This window comes from Globicephala melas, chromosome 4, assembly GCF_963455315.2.
Source record: "Globicephala melas chromosome 4, mGloMel1.2, whole genome shotgun sequence".
Taxonomy (NCBI): Eukaryota; Metazoa; Chordata; class Mammalia; order Artiodactyla; family Delphinidae; genus Globicephala; species Globicephala melas.
Genome location: NC_083317.1, coordinates 115689146 through 115708373, shown reverse-complemented (window position 1 = coordinate 115708373; position 19228 = coordinate 115689146). Strand labels below are relative to the sequence as shown.

Below are 19228 nucleotides of genomic sequence, written 5' to 3'. Positions count from 1 at the left end.
AGAGTTTTGAAATATTCTTTGCCAGTGAACTTATGATAAATTTGGTAAAGTAAGTTTGTCCTGTACTAGCCAAATTGTATAATTTGTTGTATATGTTTGTAAATACGTGGACTCCATTTCAAAGTCATTTATTTTACATTTTCTATAGCATGAGGAGGAACCACCTCAGAATATGAAACCACAACCAGGAAATGAGAAGCCGTTATCAAAAACAGCTCTTAAAAATCAAAGGAAGCATGAGGCTAAGAAAGCTGCAAAGCAGGTACTTGGGGCGCTTATCTTTTCAAACAAAACAAACAACTAAAACCAGTTAAATTAGCTATGTGCCTTAAAGTTTAAAGAACTGTAGTCCTAAAAACTTGACAGGTTATAAAATGTAGTTGGAGTTAGACTTAAGTAGCCAGAATGTCTCTTTCGTGTTTGCCTATGAATTTCTCAGTAGTCCTTTATATATAATGTGGGACCTAGGAAACTGGAACTGACCTTAAAACCTGAAACCCTCATGGGATTATGTAGTGTGTTACTTGCAACAGACCCTTTTGGAGGAGCCTGTGTGAAGTGGTATAGTTTGCTTTTTTGAAAGCATATGTTTAAGAGAAACCAGAAATTACATGACTATAAGGCCATTTTGTCACTCAGTATATTACTATAGGAATTGTTCAGCTGGGAATCTAAACACTAGAGTACCCAAACAATGGAATTGTTCTAAAATAATTTTTTATATGATTTGGTAGTTGAAAAACCATACCAGCATAATAATTGACAAGTAAATTGTGATGGTGTGTGGCTTACGGTGATAGTGAGATCTGCTGGGCTGGAAATTTGTGGTTAGTAAAGTCATGGTAACCACATTTTTGAGATTGAGACAATTCCATCTTGCCTATTAATGCTTGAATTTTGACAGTTCTGGGTTACTTGTGTGTTTTGACAGGCAGTTACTATTTTAAGGTATAGAATTTCATTATGCAGCCACATTCTGTTAAAATCTGGGCCTAAAAAAATCGGTGTGCTCTTTTGTAGTTAATATATTTCATCTCCAGAAATGTCTTTAAATAACTCAGGCTTAGGTCCTTCCAAGTAAAATGATCTAGTCCATGTATTAGACTTGTGTAAAAAGGAGGACTTGGCCTTTCATCAGAGTGGGTAGACACCTCTGCTGGCCCCGAATATTACAAACTGGTAGCTAAGATTCCTTTTTTGTTGTTGTTGGTTTTCCAGCTAATAATTACAGGTATAATTGACAAATAAAAATTTTAAAGTGTTCAATGTGATGATATGATATAGGTATACATTGTGAAAGGATTCCTACAATCAAGTTAATTAACACATTCATCACCTTACATATTTACTTCTGGGGGATGAAGCACTTAAATTCTACTTTCTTAGCAAATTTCATTTACTGTATTCAGTACAATATAGTATTATCAGCTACAGTCACCATGTTATACTTGAGATCCTCAGACCTTATTCATCTTATAACTGACGATTTGTACCCTTTTACCAACCTCTCGCCATTTCTCCCACTACCCCCCAGCTCCTGGCAACCACCACATTCTACTCTCTGTTTCTATGAGTTTGACTTTTCTTTTTTTTTTAGATTCCACATATAAGTGGTACCATGCAGTATTTCTCTTTCTCTTTCTGGCTTATTTCACATAGCATAATGCCCTCCAGTTTCATGCATGTTGTTGCAGATGGTAGGATTTCCTTTTTTTATGACTGGATAATGTTCTACTCTGTGTAAATATGTAGGTATGTTTATATATCACATTTTCTATATCCATTCTTTCGTTGAAGGGCACATAGATTGTTTCCATACCTTGGCTATTATAAATAATGTTGCAGTGAACATGAGAGTACAGCTGTCTCTTGGGGATAATGAGTTTTGTTTCCTTTGGATATATACCCAGAAGTGAGATTGCTGGATCACATATTTTTAATTTCTTGAGGAACCGCCATACTGTTTTTTATAATGACTGTATAAGATTCCTTCTAACTGAGATTTAAGGGCCTTCAGAAACCCCCTCAACGTAGAATCCCACTTTTATAAGTGATGTTTCTTCCTCTTTATCAGAAGATATTTTTAATATGACCGTTGCTGGTACTGAGCTAAGGTCCCTTTGTAATAAAATATTAGTTTATTTTTTAAAAATATTTATTTACTATTTATTTTGGCTGTGCTGGGTCTTAGTTGAGGCATGCGGACTCTTAGTTGTGGCATGCAGACTTCTTAGTTGTGGCATGCATGTGAGATCTAGTTCCCGACCAGGGATCGAACCCAGGCCCCATGAATTGGGAGCATGGAGTCTTACCCACTGGACCACCAGGGAAGTCCCATTAGTTGTTTATTTTTGTGTGTTATTCTGGTATTTGAGCACATAAAATTTGGGGAGGAGGGTCATAGAATCAGTATGTCTTGTTTAGAAAAATTAATATTAAAATAGTCTGACTTCTTTTTCTTTTTGCGTACACCGCACGGCATGTGGGATCTTAGTTCCCCAACCAGGGAACCCACACCCTCTGTCATGGAAGCGCGGAGTCCTAACCACTGGATCACCAGAGAAGTCCCAATGTGACTTTCTTAAAGATAACTCTGTGGTTCTTTTGAAAAAACAATCAGTGCTATGAATGTAAAACATAATAATTACAAAAACAACCCCCCACACACACCCCACCTCATACAACCATATAATCACCCACACATGTTATTTACTAAAGATGACACTACTAATCCGTCATTTTGGAGTTATTCTGCGTGTTTTCTCAGTGATGACAAAGTTTTCTACTTGCAAGGTAATCCTTTCAGTATGTATTTTTGAGACAACTGGCTGGAGTTAGTAAAAGTTACGACTGTGATAGAACAAAGGTAAATGATCTATGACAGGATCTCATCCCTGACTGAATTAAGGAACCAAAGATAAAGGAGTCAGATGTACATAATCTAACCAAGTACTTTTATAAACTGGTGATGACTTTGTAAGCTTATCAGCTTTACCAGAAATAATTGAAACAAAGAGTTTAATCTTACCATGTACATAACCTTTTTTAGAGAATGACCAGAATTCAGGTATATTAACACAAACATTTTAACTTATTCTTGGTTTTTTAAAATATGGAGGAAAATCGTCATTTCACTTAACTTTACTTATTTATTTTAAATATATTTTTATTTTAATTTTTTTGGCTGTGTTGGGTCTTTGTTGCTGTGCGCAGGCTTTCTCTAGTTTTGGCGAGCAGGGGCTACTCTTCGTTGTGGTGCACAGGCTTCTCATTGCCGTGGCTTCTCTTATCGCGGAGCACAGGATCTAGGCGCGCAGGCTTCAGTAGTTGTGGCGCACGGGCTTGTTCCACGGCACATGGGATCTTCCCAGACCAGGGATCGAACCTGTGTCCCCTCTATTGGCAGGCGGATTCTTAACCACTGCGCCACCAGGGAAGTCCCTCGCTTAACTTTAATAGTTTTTCATATTTATAACATTTATCTTCCTAGAAAATTAATATTCTCAGCTGATTACAAACAACTAAATTAAAAATTTTTTTATCTGATGTCAAAAATGAATTTTGACAGGCAAAGTGTGTCTCTTCTCCTTTTATCCACTCTTCTTTAATTTTATATTATGAAAAATACCAAACTGTATATTATCAGAGCTTATAGGCTCCTTAAGAGTGGAAAGTAAATAATTTCTTTCTGAATACTCTGTTAAAGTGCTCAGTAATGTTCTCACATAGAAGGTTAGGAATTAATGTTTGTTGATTGTAATGTACAAAATACAACCAACATGACTCTAAAGAGAAAAAAAATACTCCAGTTCTGCACTCTCTAAAAACTCTCAGGCAGACATTTTTAAATTTGGAGATCTAGGAGTGATAGCCTGTCCCATATTCCCCTGGGATGCTTTGGTAGTTCGGAGTATTCCATCCAGAACTCTTAAGAGGTTTTAGAGTCTTGCAGGGTCTGTGTGTTCCACTGGGAACTCTATAAGGAAGAAGTAGAAACCCTACCTTTGGTCCAATAAAGAAAGACTTTCATAACCTTTCCCTCCTCTTGTCAAAACGTATGTCTTGTCATAATTACAAAGGAGAGTCGGTCTTCTGCTCTTTCATTTAGTTAGCATGTACAGTCGAGCTCACATTATGCTGAGGGCACAAGTGAACAAAGAAACCTCAGGTACAGTCTCATGGGGGATAGTACAGTGCAGTTACAGTAAGGAAACATACCATGTGTTGTGCAACTAATCTGGTTTCTTGGGGGGTGGGGGAATTTTCCAGAGGCCTAAAGGATAAGTAGGGTTAGCCAGGTGACCTGAAGGTGTTCTAGGCACAAGGAACAGTACACATGAAGGCCAGGAAGTAAGAATATATGGCACCTTAGGGGAAATAAAAATGGTTCAAAATCAGTGGTTACTCGGTGAGAAGGGATGAAGCTAGAAAGGTCATCAGAGATCTGATCACATTGGGAGCAATATACTGTCCCTTTCAGGGAACAAAGTTTTCCGTGGCACTTTCTTGCAGAGCTGAATTGATCTGATTATAAATAAATCTCTATGGAACTTATCCTGTAGCATCATCTATTACATGTACTTGATATATGTGTAATAGTTTTTGAGGATATTCCAAGAGTGAAACTTCAAACACCTTAATTAGAAAAGCCCTCTCACATTTCCAACCATCCACATAGTGGCACTTACCAAAATATCCCAAAATTTGGAATGCTTATTTGCTGATACAGAAACCTCCTAGTTTACTCTGCTAAGGTTATTTCATTTATTTCCATTTGTTATTATATTACTAATTATATATTTTATATTACTAACATAATATTTTATCATATTACTAATATAATATTATATTACTAATATACTATTATTTTTTATTTTATTATTATGTTACCTTAATTTTGGGGGGGGGGTGGGCGGCCCACACGTCACAGCATGTGGGATCTTAGTTCCCTGACCAGGGATCAAACCCGTACCCCCTGCATTGGAAGCACAGAGTCTTAAGCATGGGACTGCCAGGGAATTCCCTAACTTTAAATCCTAGATCTAGCAAAGTGTTCCCTATGACAATTATATAGTGAAAACCTTTTGGGTAGTTTATTATACTGTGACTTTTTTGAACGCTTCATTGTAATTATCTGTTATGGGACAATATAGCATACTTCATGAGACCAGCAATTCAGATGCTTTCTTTATATAAAATGTGCAAAAGATAAAATCATATATTGGTTTGTGAATTTCATGTACCAAGGCTATGTTTGTTGAAATACTTTAATGATTTCATTTTAGAAAATAGAATTTTTGAAACTATTTCCTGTAGGAAGCAAGAAGTGATAAGAGTCCAGATATGGCGCCTACCCCTGCCCCACAGAGCGCACCACGAAATACTATCTCTCAGTCAACTTCCGGAGACCCTGAGATAGACAAAAAAATCAAGAACCTGAAGAAGGTGGGAGGCTTAAGTGAAAAGCACATGTGTTTATTGAAAGAATACATGAGAATTATACAAAGAAAGTAATGCTTAGATGCCTAAAGACAGGCATCCGAGAGGTTTGTACAGTCCTCATTGTTGCTTTTTCACCATGAAATACTGTAACTTAGGAATGGCACCTAGTTTAGTTCTGTTCACAGTTGTCTAAAGGATATTAGTCTTTATTATTGATTTTTGGAGTAATAAGAAATAATGTACATTTGAACACTTTTATACTCACTTTTTCATTAGACACTTGTGAGACAGGTAAGAGCAGATATTTATCCCATTTTTAAAGATGAAGAAAGAGAAACAAAAAGAAGTTTATTAACTTGTCAAATTGCAACCAGTTTGTGATGGCGGCCTTGGAGGTAAAATCCAGGTTTCTAGAGCCCTTCCCAGGCTACATTATGGAGTTTCTCTTAAAGCCAAAGACATCGTCCAGGTACAATGAGGTTCTGAAATAAATGGTGAAAATGGTGATGTATTTAAATACATATACATGTACATGTATACACATAGATGTACATATATGATAATATTAATTAAAATCTTGAAAAATACTTCGCTAAATTCCATGTTCTTAACATACCCAATTTTACATTTAATTTTAAAAAGTAGTTTACCTTAGCATTTTAGCAGTCTGTTCCTGATACAAATGTAAGATAATTGATTTTCCTTATTCAGGCTTCACATTTATATGATTGAATTGTTAATAAGAAAATTTGCATTCTAAAATTACTTATTCTTCCTTTTGACTCATAATATATTTGATGTTTCCAGAAACTGAAAGCAATTGAACAACTGAAAGAACAAGCAGCAACTGGAAAACAGCTAGAAAAAAATCAGGTCTTTTCTGCATTTTTCATTTGGGCTCACAGTCACTACCACCCTTCCCTTTTTATTATAAGCAATTATTTAATCTGGTAAAAGGGCGTATAGATTTTAAAACTTCTTTTGAAAACCATGTGCCATTTTTTTTTTTTTTAACATTTTTAGTCTTAAATAGGCAAGGGTAGGGGAAGACATGATGTGGATCGTGGTGAATGAGGAAGTCCCTATTTCCTCTGAGGCATACTAATGCCATTGCTGCTGAAAATCAAGGCAGTTTATATTATGTTAGACAAATGGAAGATTCTCTTCTTTCCTGTGTCTCAGGTCACACTGTCCCGTTTGCCCCTCTCCCTCCTCCTTTCCTCAACACTTTGAAGCCCAAGTGTAGAATGGAAGATTTATTAGACCTAAAGATGCATGCAGTAAGACAGCTCCGTTTTTTGCTACCTTAATTCATACCAAATAACAAATTAGAACTTGTTTCTAATCTGTATTTTTAAATCTATGTTTACCAGTAGATCTGGTAAAGTCTCAGAAATATTCTTTCTCTAAATTTTTTCTCTTTTGCTATATGGCTATAGATCCAATAATTATTTTATTTCCTATTTAATAACTTTATTGTTTTAAACTTTTCTAGTTGGAGAAAATTCAGAAAGAGAAAGCCCTTCTCCAGGAGCTGGAAGATTTGGAACTGGGTATTTAAAGATTCAAAGAAAGCAAGTTGGTTACCAGAAATCAATGCAAACATATTTTCTGTTAAACCCTTTGGTGTACATGGAATATTCATGTGCCCACATTTAATGTTCACTTATAATTTTAACCATTTATCCAAGATTCTGCATATGTGTGGAATTATTTAATAATGTCTGTTAAATTGATTTTTACCTCCTGCATCCTATATCTTGTCAACACATGATATAGAAAAGAAACATAAGATTTTTCTTTTAAGCTAAGCTTGACAGATTGAAAGACCAATGTCATTGTTTTTTAGTAGGGGACAGTATTTACCATATAAATGAATAAAGACGTTTTAAATTTGATCATTGTTGACTTTCGTCAATTAACGGATTCTTTATTAATTTACAAGGCAAGTTTGGGAAATATTTCCTTTGAATATATAACGTGGCTATCTTGATCCTAAACACTGTATTATCAAACGTTAAAGAAACACCTTAAAATCAGGTTGTACTGAATATGTTAAATTGTTGGGACTTCCCTGGTGACGCAGTGGTTAAGAATCTGCCTGCCAATGCAGGGGACACAGGTTTGATCCCTGGTCCAGAAGATACCACATGCTGTGGAGCAACTAAGCCCGTGTACCACAACTACTGAGCCTGCACTCTAGAGCCCGAGCGCCACAACTCCAGAAGCCCACGCGCCTGGAGCCCGTGTTGCTCATCAAGAGAAGCACACCGCAACAAAGAGTAGCCCCTGTTCGCTGCAACTAGAGAAAGCCCACGCATAGCAATGAAGGCCCAATGCAGCCAAAAATAAATAAATAAATAAATTTTTAAAAAATAATAAGATAAATATATTAAATTGTTTATATTATTTGTAGTATTTGAAGTAAAGTTTTTCTGACTAGTTCTAAAAAGTAAGTATAGAATAAAAATAGAAAATAGCAAAACATTTTATTTTGATATTTCAAATAATAAATCTCATCATTTAATGATGAGGTAAATATTTTCTAAACATGAACTGTGATCATTTTGCTATAGTCATCTTGATTGTTTTGATTGTTCACTCATATGAAGAATAAAAGATGTACTGATAATCCAAGATAGCTATCAAAACTAATTTCTATTTGGTTTTAGAATCTATTACTGTTAATTTTTTTCATCTGATTTACATTTGAAGTTATTTTTATTTCATTTGCATTGATACAGGTTTTCATTATCTAGAGCCAGTATTTAAGTAAAAGAAAAGAATCTAGGAATACTTTGAGAGATATACACAAACAGATAACTGAGTTCTCTGATGCCCCAAAGCTGCAAATAAGATTTGGTAAAGACCTAATGCATTAAAATTTGAGTGCTATTTTAAATGTTTTGTGTGTGAAGTGAGTGTGAACATACACACACTCATGTACATATAATTACTTTCAACATTAATTTATTTCTGTTAATAGAAACTTAAGCTTTTTTAAAGTAATATATTGCTTTTATAATATATTTAAAAATTGTTTTTCTAATAAAATGTTAAATAATTCATCCTGAGACAGTATAATGTTTTTTGGCCTGGCAGCCTAATAATTTTTTTTAATTTTAAATTTTTAAAATGAATTACCAGTTTACACAGTTTACAGCAAATATATTCATCATTTTTAAAATGTTAAGCGAATTCCCTGGCGGCCTAGTGGTTAGGACTCCACACTTCCACTGCAGGGGCATGGATTGGATCCCTGGTCTGGGAACTAAGATCCCATATGCCACGTGGCCAAAAAAAATTAAGAAAAATAAAATAAAATGTTTATTTTAGAGGTAGTATCATTGAACGTTTTGTTTTAGTCAGATGCTTTTTAATTGCTCCAAGGTGACTGTTCTGACCAAAATTAGATTGCTTGGACTCATTCTTTAGAATTGTCTTTATTTGTGTAATTTAATCCATTTAATTTTTTCCAAAGAAATGTTTTATTTCTGAGCACATATCAATATAAAAATCACTGACGTGTTCTTTGACTACATATTTTGTTTGATTTTTATTTTAAATACATTGTCCTCAGGGAGTAAGAGTAAGGTGATAGAAGAGTGTAAGGTGATAAACGTGTGCTTGAAAATGAAATTTTAAATACACTGCTGTGTATTCATTATAAAGGAAAATCTATAAATCCTGTATTCTCATAAAAATCTCCTTTCCTTAATCATCTCTGAAATGTATTTGGCATTTACCATAAGCATCTGTGAATACCATTGTAAGCTTGAGGGGAGATAACTGCAGTAGACACAAAGGCTCGTGCGTGCGTTACACAAGCTTCCCAGTGAGAGAAGAGAAAAAGGGGCAAAACCCAACTTTTGTAGCTGGAAAAAAGGAATTCTCTTAGAAAAGGAATAGAGATACAATTTACGTCAAAACATATATGTTGCCAAATAATACAGAATATTTTTGAAACAATACTATGTTTTTTATGGCTACATTTAAGTATGTAAACTTACAGACAAAACTTTGGACAGGGTATGCACTGGACTGATAACATTGACTACTAGGATGGGCGGTAGTCAAAAGGAACTTTAACCTTATTTGTAATGTTTAACTTTTTTCTATCTATTTATTTATTTTGGCTGCGTTGGGTCTTCATCGCTGCGCATGGGCTGTCTGTAGTTGTGGCGAGCAGGAGCTACTCTTCATTGCCGCGCGCAGGCTTCCTCTAGTTGGGGTGCTCGGGCTCCAGCACGTGGGCTCTGTAGTTGCAGCATGCGGGCTCTCTAGTTGTGGCATGCGGGTTTAATTGCCTCACAGCGTGTGGGATCTTAGTTCCCTGACCAGGGATCGAACCCGAGTCCCCTGCGTTGGAAGGCGGATTCTTAACCACTGGACCACCAGGGAAGTCCTTCCTTCTTTAAAGATTTATACTTCTACCAGTGAAATTTTCCCATATTCTTTTCAAATCTATAAGTCTTTTGAATTTTTACCAAATCGAGGGAAGGGAAATAATACTTTTTGGTTTTGTTATTTCTTTTTATTAGTAATGGGTTATGTACTTTTCCACATTTGATGGTTGTTTATATTTTTTTAGTGAATTGTTTTTTTCTTTTCCTTGGCCCATTTCTCTGTTTGGCTTTCATCTTACTGATCTGTAAGAATATTGTATATAGTAACACATAAAATCCTCTTTTTTTAAATTTTAAATAGGAAATATGTGAACAGGATTTTTTTTTTTAATTCAAGCAGTACAAAAGGCACACAGTGAAAAGTACCTCTGTTCTAGATAAAGCAATTTCCACTTCCTTATGTATCTTTCTAAAGATACATTGCATATTTATATTCAAGTATACATACACTTCCGTTAAAAAAAAAAGCATATACACTGTTCTTTATTCCTTTTTTCCCTTAACATATTTTGGAAATCATTCCATATCAGTACATAGCTCTTTTAAAATTTATACATGTATCTTTATAATGACCACATTGTGTGGAGGTAAGATAATTTAACCAGCTCATACTGATGTACATTTAGGTTATAAAATGTCAGTTAAACACACATATACACATGCTTTAAAATAACAAGTATCGATGTTTATCTGTATTCTGGGATTAAGCTGGATGTTTTGAGAAATTAAATTTGTTCTGTGGATGCTCAGTTTAACTGGTGGTCATTTTTGCAGTATATTTCTTTGAGTTAGTGAGATATTAGAACGGACAGCTAGGACTATTAAAAATCTTTATTCAAGTGAGGTTTCAAAGCAGTTCTTGGATTCATCCACCTATGTAAATATATTAATGTCCAGAGCAAGGCAAAGTGATATGAATTTATAAGTAGTAAAATGACAGAAATTACAGTGACAGCGTTGCTGTTCCAGTCTTGCCAAAGTTAAGTGTTTTCTTTATTCCTGGAAGGAAGGAGGAATAATGGAATAAGCCACACCAGGTGCCTACTTCTCTGGGTCATCTTTGCCCCCAAGACCATAAAATCAAACCAGATTGAGGAGGAATAAACTTCGTGCTTTTTAGAGAGGTGCATAGGTCAATTCATCAAGTGTTTACTGTGTAAAGTGCAGGTTACAAAGGAAATACAATGTATTTAGAAATGTTAAGATTGACATTGAAATGAAGTGAAAGACACTTGAAGATTCAAGACCTGGTACCAAAAGATGTAGCCAGGTGTCTTAATCCGTCAGGACTGCTGTAACAAAATACCATAGACTGGGTTGCTTATAAATAAAAGACATTTATTTCTGACAAATCTGCTTCCCGGTTCTGTCTTCTTACCATCTCCTCACGTGGTGGCAGGTGTGAGGGAGCTCTTGGGGCCACTTTTATAAAGGCACTAGTCCCATTTATGAGGGCCCTGCCCTCATGACCTAACCACTTCCCAGAGGCCTCACCTCCAAACACCATCATGCTGGGGACTAGGTTCAACGTAGGAATTTTGAAGGGACACACGCATTCAGTCTATATAGCACCTAGGCAAAAATACATAAAACAAGCATACATTGTATATCGATATAAAGAGATGGGAGATACTACTGTGGTTTACCGGTATTTCTTGTTCTCATCTTCTGGTCGTGTGGGAGAATTACACTTCCCTGTCTAGAGTTTTTACAGTTTCTAGACCACTGCCTTCTTTCCAGCATTGCCATGGATTTATTGCTGTACCTCTTTACTGTCATTTCTCTAAGATCCTGAGAAAGGAGAGAGGCAAATGCATGTGCTTATTTCGCTATCTTAAAGCGGAAGTCAGAAAAGCATACTTCTAAAGGTTTTTTAAAAAATATTTTATAATATCTTTATATTTTAAGTGAATTTGAAAATCAAAAGCATTTTTTTCATTTCACCCAAAACACAATTCCTGTTATGTTCACTAGAGGGTTTCAAAGATCAGAGAATTGGGGAATTAAGGAATTAGAATTTATGGAAATATGTTCCGTACTAGAAATATGCAAATGAAAACGTAATAGCATGGGGTGCTGCTCCTTTTTTTTTTTTTTGGCTGCGCAGCATGTGGTATCTTAGTTCCCCGACCACCAGGGATTGAATCCATGCCTCCTGCATTAGAGCCATGGAGTCTTAACCACTGGGCCACCAGGGAAGTCCCTGCTCTTTTTATATTAACAAACTCCTTGAATTAACCCTCTTTAGCCCCTTGCCGTCAGACTTAACTCCTACCTTCCCCTGAGTTCTGTCAGTAATCTCCTATTGGCTGCAAATGAATCGTGTCTCAAGAGTTTGTTTGTAGGTCAAATGTTTGCAAATGGAATTTGCATATGTTTTCCCATAGAGGATAATAATATAAGTGGTTATTGGTGCTGAGGTGAGTTCATGAAAACTTTACATGGAAGAACTGAGTATAGATTCATTAAAACAAAAAAGCTGTTTACAAATTAATTTTTAAAATGTAAGACCAATAATAGAAAATAGAATGAGAATTCTTTTTTTTTTTTTAAGAAGATGTTGGGGGTAGGAGTTTATTAATTAATTTATTTTTGCTGCGTTGGGTCTTAGTTTCTGTGCGAGGGCTTCCTCCAGTTGCGGCAAGCGGGGACCACCCTTCATCGTGGTGCGCGGGCCTCTCACTGTTGTGGCCTCTCTCGTTGCGGAGCACAGGCTCCAGACGCGCAGGCTCAGTAGTTGTGGCTCACGGGCCCAGTTGCTCCGCGGCATGTGGGATCCTCCCAGACCAGGGCTCGAATCCGTGTCCCCTGCACTAGCAGGCAGACTCTCAACCACCGCGCCACCAGGGAAGCCCATTGAGAATTCTTTTTGAAAGTTTGAATGCTAACTTTTTTTTTAAGCAGATTTAAATGGAAAAAGTAGAAGAAAATAATTTTTAGGAGATTCCTATAGATGCTTTTGGTCATTTTTGTGTGCTTTAGATACTGGTTCTTTGCTACATACATATAAATTTATGTTCTCTTTTCCTTCATTTAAATTTTCACTATTTCCAAATTCAACCACAATTGAGATTTTTCCTAAGATCACTAAGCAAAAAATGGAAGCAGGAGGGAAAGTGAAAAAGACATTACAGAGAAAAAGATATACATGAGATGGACAGAGAAAGACAGAAAGCAAGGGAGAAGTGAAGCGAAGAGACCCTGGAATTGGGTCAGAGCCATCACACCCAGGACACCATCTCTGGTTCTTTTCTGAGCTGGGAGTGATGGTGAGCACCCTTGGAAGAGGAAATAGGTGCTGTGTAACCCAGGTATAGCTGCGAATCAGGAACTGTGTGACTTGGGAATACCTCCACAAATCTCTTAGGAATTAAGCTCCTTTCAAAAGAAAAGTCAAAAAACAAACAAAAGTCAGCTGTGTTTTTTTGTTGTTGTTGTTTTTGTTTTTGTTTTCCGGTGGCGGGCCTCTCTGTTGTGGCCTCTCCCGTTGCAGAGCACAGGGTCCAGACGCGCAGGTTCCAGACGCGCAGGCTCAACGGCCATGGCTCACGGGCCCAGCCGCTCCGCGGCATGTGGGATCCTCCCAGACCAGGGCTCGAACCCGTGTCCCCTGCACTAGCAGGCAGACTCTCAACCACTGTGCCACCAGGGAAGCCCCCAGCTGTGTTTTTAAAGTCTTAAAAGACATGGCAAAGCAGAGCTGCTTGCATTCACATCCTTGGGCAAAATTACTTCTGAGCACAGTTTTGTTTATTTGTCTATGTTCAGTTGAAGCTAAACAGAGAGAACCTTTTATTGCGCCCAGCCTGCTTTGCTTTTGTGTTCTCTCCCCCTCTTCTTCCCAGCAAGTGCCCATGGTACCCTCTTGAGGAGTCTAAAGTCCTTGGCTTGTGCTTCCTCTCCCAGGCCCCCAGTCATATAATAGAGACAATTCATGCATACTTACTGATTGAAATAATACATCTGGACCACAAAACTCAAGCAGGCATTTGCATTTAAACACTGGCAATGAAAGACTTGGGAATTTAGTTAGAGAGTTTGGTAATATTGACCGGAACAGAGAAGTGATCAGCCTTGGGCACAGAAGTAGCAGGGGCCCAGTGCAAAATGAAAATGTGGAGTTCCTGTTCAAAAACTAAGAATTTCATGGCAGTGACAGCAAAGCATTAAACCAAGTGCAGGGCGTTTTTAAGTCCTGGGCCCTGTGTAACCACACAGGTCACACAGCCATGAAGCCAACCCCGCACAGAAGCTGTGAGAATCTGAACTCCCTCCAATCTAAATGAAGAGACTTGACTGTTTCTGAACATCCCCCTGTTCCCTGGAGGAGAAAGAGGTAGTGGCTGACCCTAGCAAGACTGCTGCAGAGGAAGGGAAGGTGGTGGGTTTTTTTTTCAGATTTTTTTTTTTTAGATGAGTTTTTAGGTTCTCAGCAAAATTGAGGTGAAGGTACAGAGTTTACCTGTATACCCCCTTCTTCCACTTATGCACAGCCTCCCGCATTGGTTACAACTGGTGAGCCTATCTTGATGCATCATAATCATCCAAAGTCCATAGTACATTAAGTTTCACTCTTGGTGTTGCACATTCTATGGGTTTGGTCTCAGGTGCAATGACGTGTATCCACCATTATAGTAGCGTCCAGAGTCATTTCACTGATGGGAAAATCCTCTGTTCTCCACCTATTCATCTCCCTACTCTCTCCCTGGCAACCACTGATCTTACTGTCTCTGTAGTTTTGCCTTTTCCAGAATGTCACGTAGTTGGAATCATACAATATGCAGCCTTTTCAGATTGGCTTCTTACACTTAATAATAATGCATTTAATGTTTCGCCATGTATTTTCGTGACTTGATAGCTCATTTCTTTTTAGCGCTGAATAGTGTTCCATTGTCTGGATGGACCATAGTTTATTTAACCATTCAACCATTCACCTACTGAAGGACATCTTTGTTGCTTCCAGGTTTTGACAATGTGAATACAACTGCTATAAACATCCACGTGCAGGTTTTTGTGTGAACATAGTTTTTATTGTACGCCTTTAATCTTAGGCCTCTTGCTCCAGCCCCTTCCGGGTACTGAGGTCTGGCCTTGATTCTGAGCTTGCTGGCCTGAACAGCTTGCTGGGCCCAGGTTATCCCATCTGTGTAATGGCCTCCTAGACACTGATAGTCTACTGTCTGAACTTCTAAGTATTGTCTGCCAACAATTCTATGTTTAAGAGTTGGAGATGGGAGTGGCAAGAGTTTAAAACCCGAAACCAGGCTTAAGGAAAGAAAGAGCTTAACATGGCTCTAGGTTAGGGTTCTTAGTTTGCAAGCAACAGAAATGGTCTCTCTCTAACTTAAGAGGAAAAGAGTAGTAACAGAATATGTTACAGCTCACAGATTCAAGTGAAAAGAAAAACAATGAGGCCCAGGAGATGACAGGAACCAGAGTAGTTTGGGGTCTAGAATGCTCCTCAGGGTTCTCCTACCAGAATTAACGGGCTTCAATAGTTTTTGGCTTGGGACATGGTCACAGCTCTGGCTGGGAAAGCTGCGAATCTTTTTTTTTTGGCGGTACGCGGGCCTCTCACTGTTGCGGTCTCTCCCGTTGCGGAGCACAGGCTCCGGACGCGCAGGCTCAGCGGCCATGGCTCATGGGCCCAGCTGCTCCGCGGCATGTGGGATCTTCCCGGACCGGGGCACGAACCCGTGTCCCCTGCATCGGCAGGCGGACTCTCAACCACTGCGCCACCAGGGAAGCCCTGGGCATCTTAATTGACAGTCCCAACAAGATTGTGTGCAATGGGTTCCGGCCAGTCCTCTAAAGAGAAACTGAAGTGCCATTACCAGAAGAGGGGGAGTCAATGCTGGGGAGCCTTCCTACAATATGCACCTTATTAATATTATGAAGAATCCCCCACAAGGTAACTTGCTGCTCAAATTTTGTACAGCGTTCTTTATTTCTTTCTTACTTTCGATCTTGAAATGGATACATTTGGTTCAAATAATATTTTCCCATACAGCCTATGTTCTCTAGATACTGTTTTTAAGTTCAATTCTAGATGATTATATTAATTTACTTTGTATCAAATGCTTTTAATTGAGGCCTCAAAACTATTATGTGTTTACTACATATGGATGTTCTTTCATAATTTTAGCTACCACGTGCACTTAAATTATCCCCAAATACATATGTGTACATTCTGTCTCTTTCTAGTACCATATTACTAGTTATCTCCATCATAAGTTTACTTGACTATCTAGTCAAAAGTTGAAATTTAACAGGTTGACAAATTATCTTCTTTTACCACTTGCCAAATTTTCCATTACCATTCACTGCAATCAAAGTTCAAGTAACTTCCATGTTCATAGTAATTTGCTGGGTTCTCTGGAGATTTGAAGACAAATAAGACCTGAGTCTATACCCTAAGAGACCTCAAGTCTAGTACACTAAACTTGGCTTCATAGTCCGGGGAAACTTAAATACATTGGTGCCCAGGCCTCATCCTAGACCAATTAAATCAGAAGAACACCTGAGCTAGAGACATGATTATTGCTTCTTCACTGTCTTAACTCAGGCTGTTATAATAAAATACCATAGACTGTGTGGCTTGAACAAGAGACATTTATTTTGCACAGGTCTGGGAGCTGGGCAGTGCAATATCAAGGTGCTGGCCAGCTTGGTTCTTGGTGAGGGCCCTCTTCCTGGCTGGAAGACGGCTGCCAGTGCAGGGGACACAGGTTTGAGCCCTGGTCAGGGAAGATCCCACATGCTGCGGAGCAACTAAGCCCGTGAGCCACAACTACTGAGCCTGCGCTCTAGAGTCTGTGAGCCACAACTACTGAGCCTGCGTGCTACAACTACTGAAGCCCACGCACCTAGAGCCCGTGCTCTGCAACAAGAGAAGCCACTGCAGTGAGAAGCCTGCGCACTGCAACGAAGAGCAGCCTCCACTGGCCCCAAGTAGAGAAAGCCTGCACGCAGCAACGAAGACCCAACGCAGTCAAAAATAAATTAAATAAATTTATTTTAAAAAATAATAATAATACCAGCTCACATGTCACAGACTCATTGGTCCTACATGCAAATCCATTTAATGCCTGTCACCCCTGCCCCACTTCCAAGTATGTCTGGGAGGCTCCAGGGGATGTCTGATTTATAGTCAGTAAATGAATTCACTCTTATCAGGTGTTGCCACTGCCCCTAATTGCACCATACTTCTTTCTGATAACTGCTACATCTGCACTGCTGCATACCCCACCCTCTGCTGGCACCTGAGGTTGCTCCACTGGGCCCTGGGGTCTCTTTCAACATCTGGGCATATTTAGCATATCATAAGCCTGATATGCTAGAGCTTCATCATGCCATAGCTTGTGTCCCTAGATAAGATGGAGAATGTCTCTCTTCCCTTTACATTATATTCTTTTGGGGGAGAGTTGTTAAAAGTTGTGCTTCTGGGGTTCCAATGTTGTGCTGCATTTTTAGGCTTTTAGACTTGTCACTTTTTTTTGAATTGAGTTGGGCTGGGATGGGGATACAATCTGAGCAACAGTCCTTATGCTGGATTTGGAATCATCTTTCCCCCAAAGACCTGTGCTCTGTCGCTGCCTGGGCTCTTGTTGTTTGGTTCCTTCTCATAAAATGCATTGTTTCCCAGAAGGATTCATTCCATGTCCCCCCACCCTAACCCACATACACATGTGTCTACCTGCCAGCCACACCACACATGTCTGGGCCCCAGCAGTGGAAACCTTATAGGCTTAATGAGATTTTTCCACTTGTCTACTTTTGCACATCTTATTGTTCCCAGTTGAAATATTTTCTTACCCTACAGTGATCTTCTTTAAGAAGTCGTTCCTCAAGAACCCAGCAAGTCTAGTTATTCCTTGTGCCCTGGTTTTGTGCTATGTCAAAGTGGTTTATAATGATTGTTCTGCATTAACTACTCCCTGTTGTATCTGAGTTCCTACCTTGAGACACTTCTTACTTCAATCACTATGCACACAGTTACTACATCAGTCTTCCTAAGACAGTGCTTTGATAATGCTGCCAATCTTCAATAGCTCCCATTTTCTATAGGAAAAAAATTTAAACTGCTTACCCTGGCATTCAAGGACTTCCACAATCTGCCCCACCTACATTCCCCATCTGGTTTCCCATTCATCCCCTAGTGGAACCCCCCTCTAGCACAGCAGTCCTGCAACGACCCCTCTCCTGGCTTTTGCTTACGTTCTCTTTTCTTCTTCACTGTTTAAAATCTTAACCATCCATGACATGCACACATTCAAACATTATTTGCTCTGTGTCAGTAATTAATAAATAAAAATAATATAGGTAAAGCCCTTAATAGCACCTTGTATATAGTAGGCACTCGATAGATAGTAGCTGATAATTATTTGTTCTCATTGTTATTTCAAGAAGTCCATGGTCACCTGGACTACAAGGAAGAATGACAGTCCTTAACCTTGCCAGTCTCAGCTAAAAGCAGAAGAGTCTGACATAGTAATAACCGATTACAGTGTTATATAATGACTAGGTAGGAGGTCAGTGCTGAGTGCCTCAGGGGCATAGTGCAGGAAGGGCTGAAGATAGACTTCACTGAACAAACAGTGAATTGGCCTTGAAGAGTAAGTAGAAAGGTTTATATTTTTCTTTATAAAAGTTTTGCACATTTCATTTTAGATTTATTCTAGGAAGTATTGGTAAAGGATACATTTTTTTTAAATACATTTTTAAATTGTTGGTGAAAGATAATTATTGATTTTTGTAAAATGAGCTTATATCCAGCAACCTTGCTGTACTCAGAGTTTGTCAGTAGATGGGCATATACTGAGGCTCAAGGTCTAGTGGAAGTCTACTCGTCCACGATCTTGGACCTAGTTGGTTCTAACCAGTTTATGTCATGTCCTCAACAGCTATGTCATTCTTTTAAAGGTTGTGCCCTGCCCCCTTCCTATCTCACTAAGATATATAAGACTTGTTTTAGTCACTTTGAGTTGAAATAAAATATTGTGAAATGTTTTCAGACTTTCACTGCATCCTTAAATTAGGAAACAATTTTTGATCATGTGCTTCATTCAAACTATTGGATATGAGAAACTATGGGCAGACACATTTATTGAGAACTTCCTATTCAACTATTTCTTGAATTCATACCTGATGTATTTCATAACTGCAATACCGGGGCTAAATAATCCAAAATGATTGATGTTTATTCATTCTGAGGCTTTATTTACAAAATATGACCAAATTTTCCATTGGCACTCCCAATACTCTTCCCAAATCATCCAAAGCCCAGATGCTATAATAATCTTCCTAACACCCTCTTACTGAGACTCCCCTTGATTCCCTGTGGTGTGTGTTCCCTTTGCTGTAATGAATAATACATGAAA

At 38.2% G+C, this 19228-nt stretch overlaps 1 protein-coding gene across 2 annotated transcripts in view; it reads left to right on the top strand.

Moving 5' to 3' along the window:
• Positions 1-7340, top strand: part of EIF2A (eukaryotic translation initiation factor 2A) — a 37757-nt gene extending 30417 nt beyond the window's left edge. For both annotated transcript variants that reach the window (XM_030873237.2, XM_030873239.3), the window contains exons 11-14: positions 149-262; positions 5317-5445; positions 6250-6315; positions 6938-7340. In XM_030873237.2, coding sequence (XP_030729097.1) covers positions 149-262; positions 5317-5445; positions 6250-6315; positions 6938-7003 — 375 coding nt within the window. In that variant the 3' untranslated portion in view covers positions 7004-7340. The remainder of the gene's footprint in view (positions 1-148; positions 263-5316; positions 5446-6249; positions 6316-6937) is intronic.
• Positions 7341-19228: the final 11888 nt, after the last annotated feature.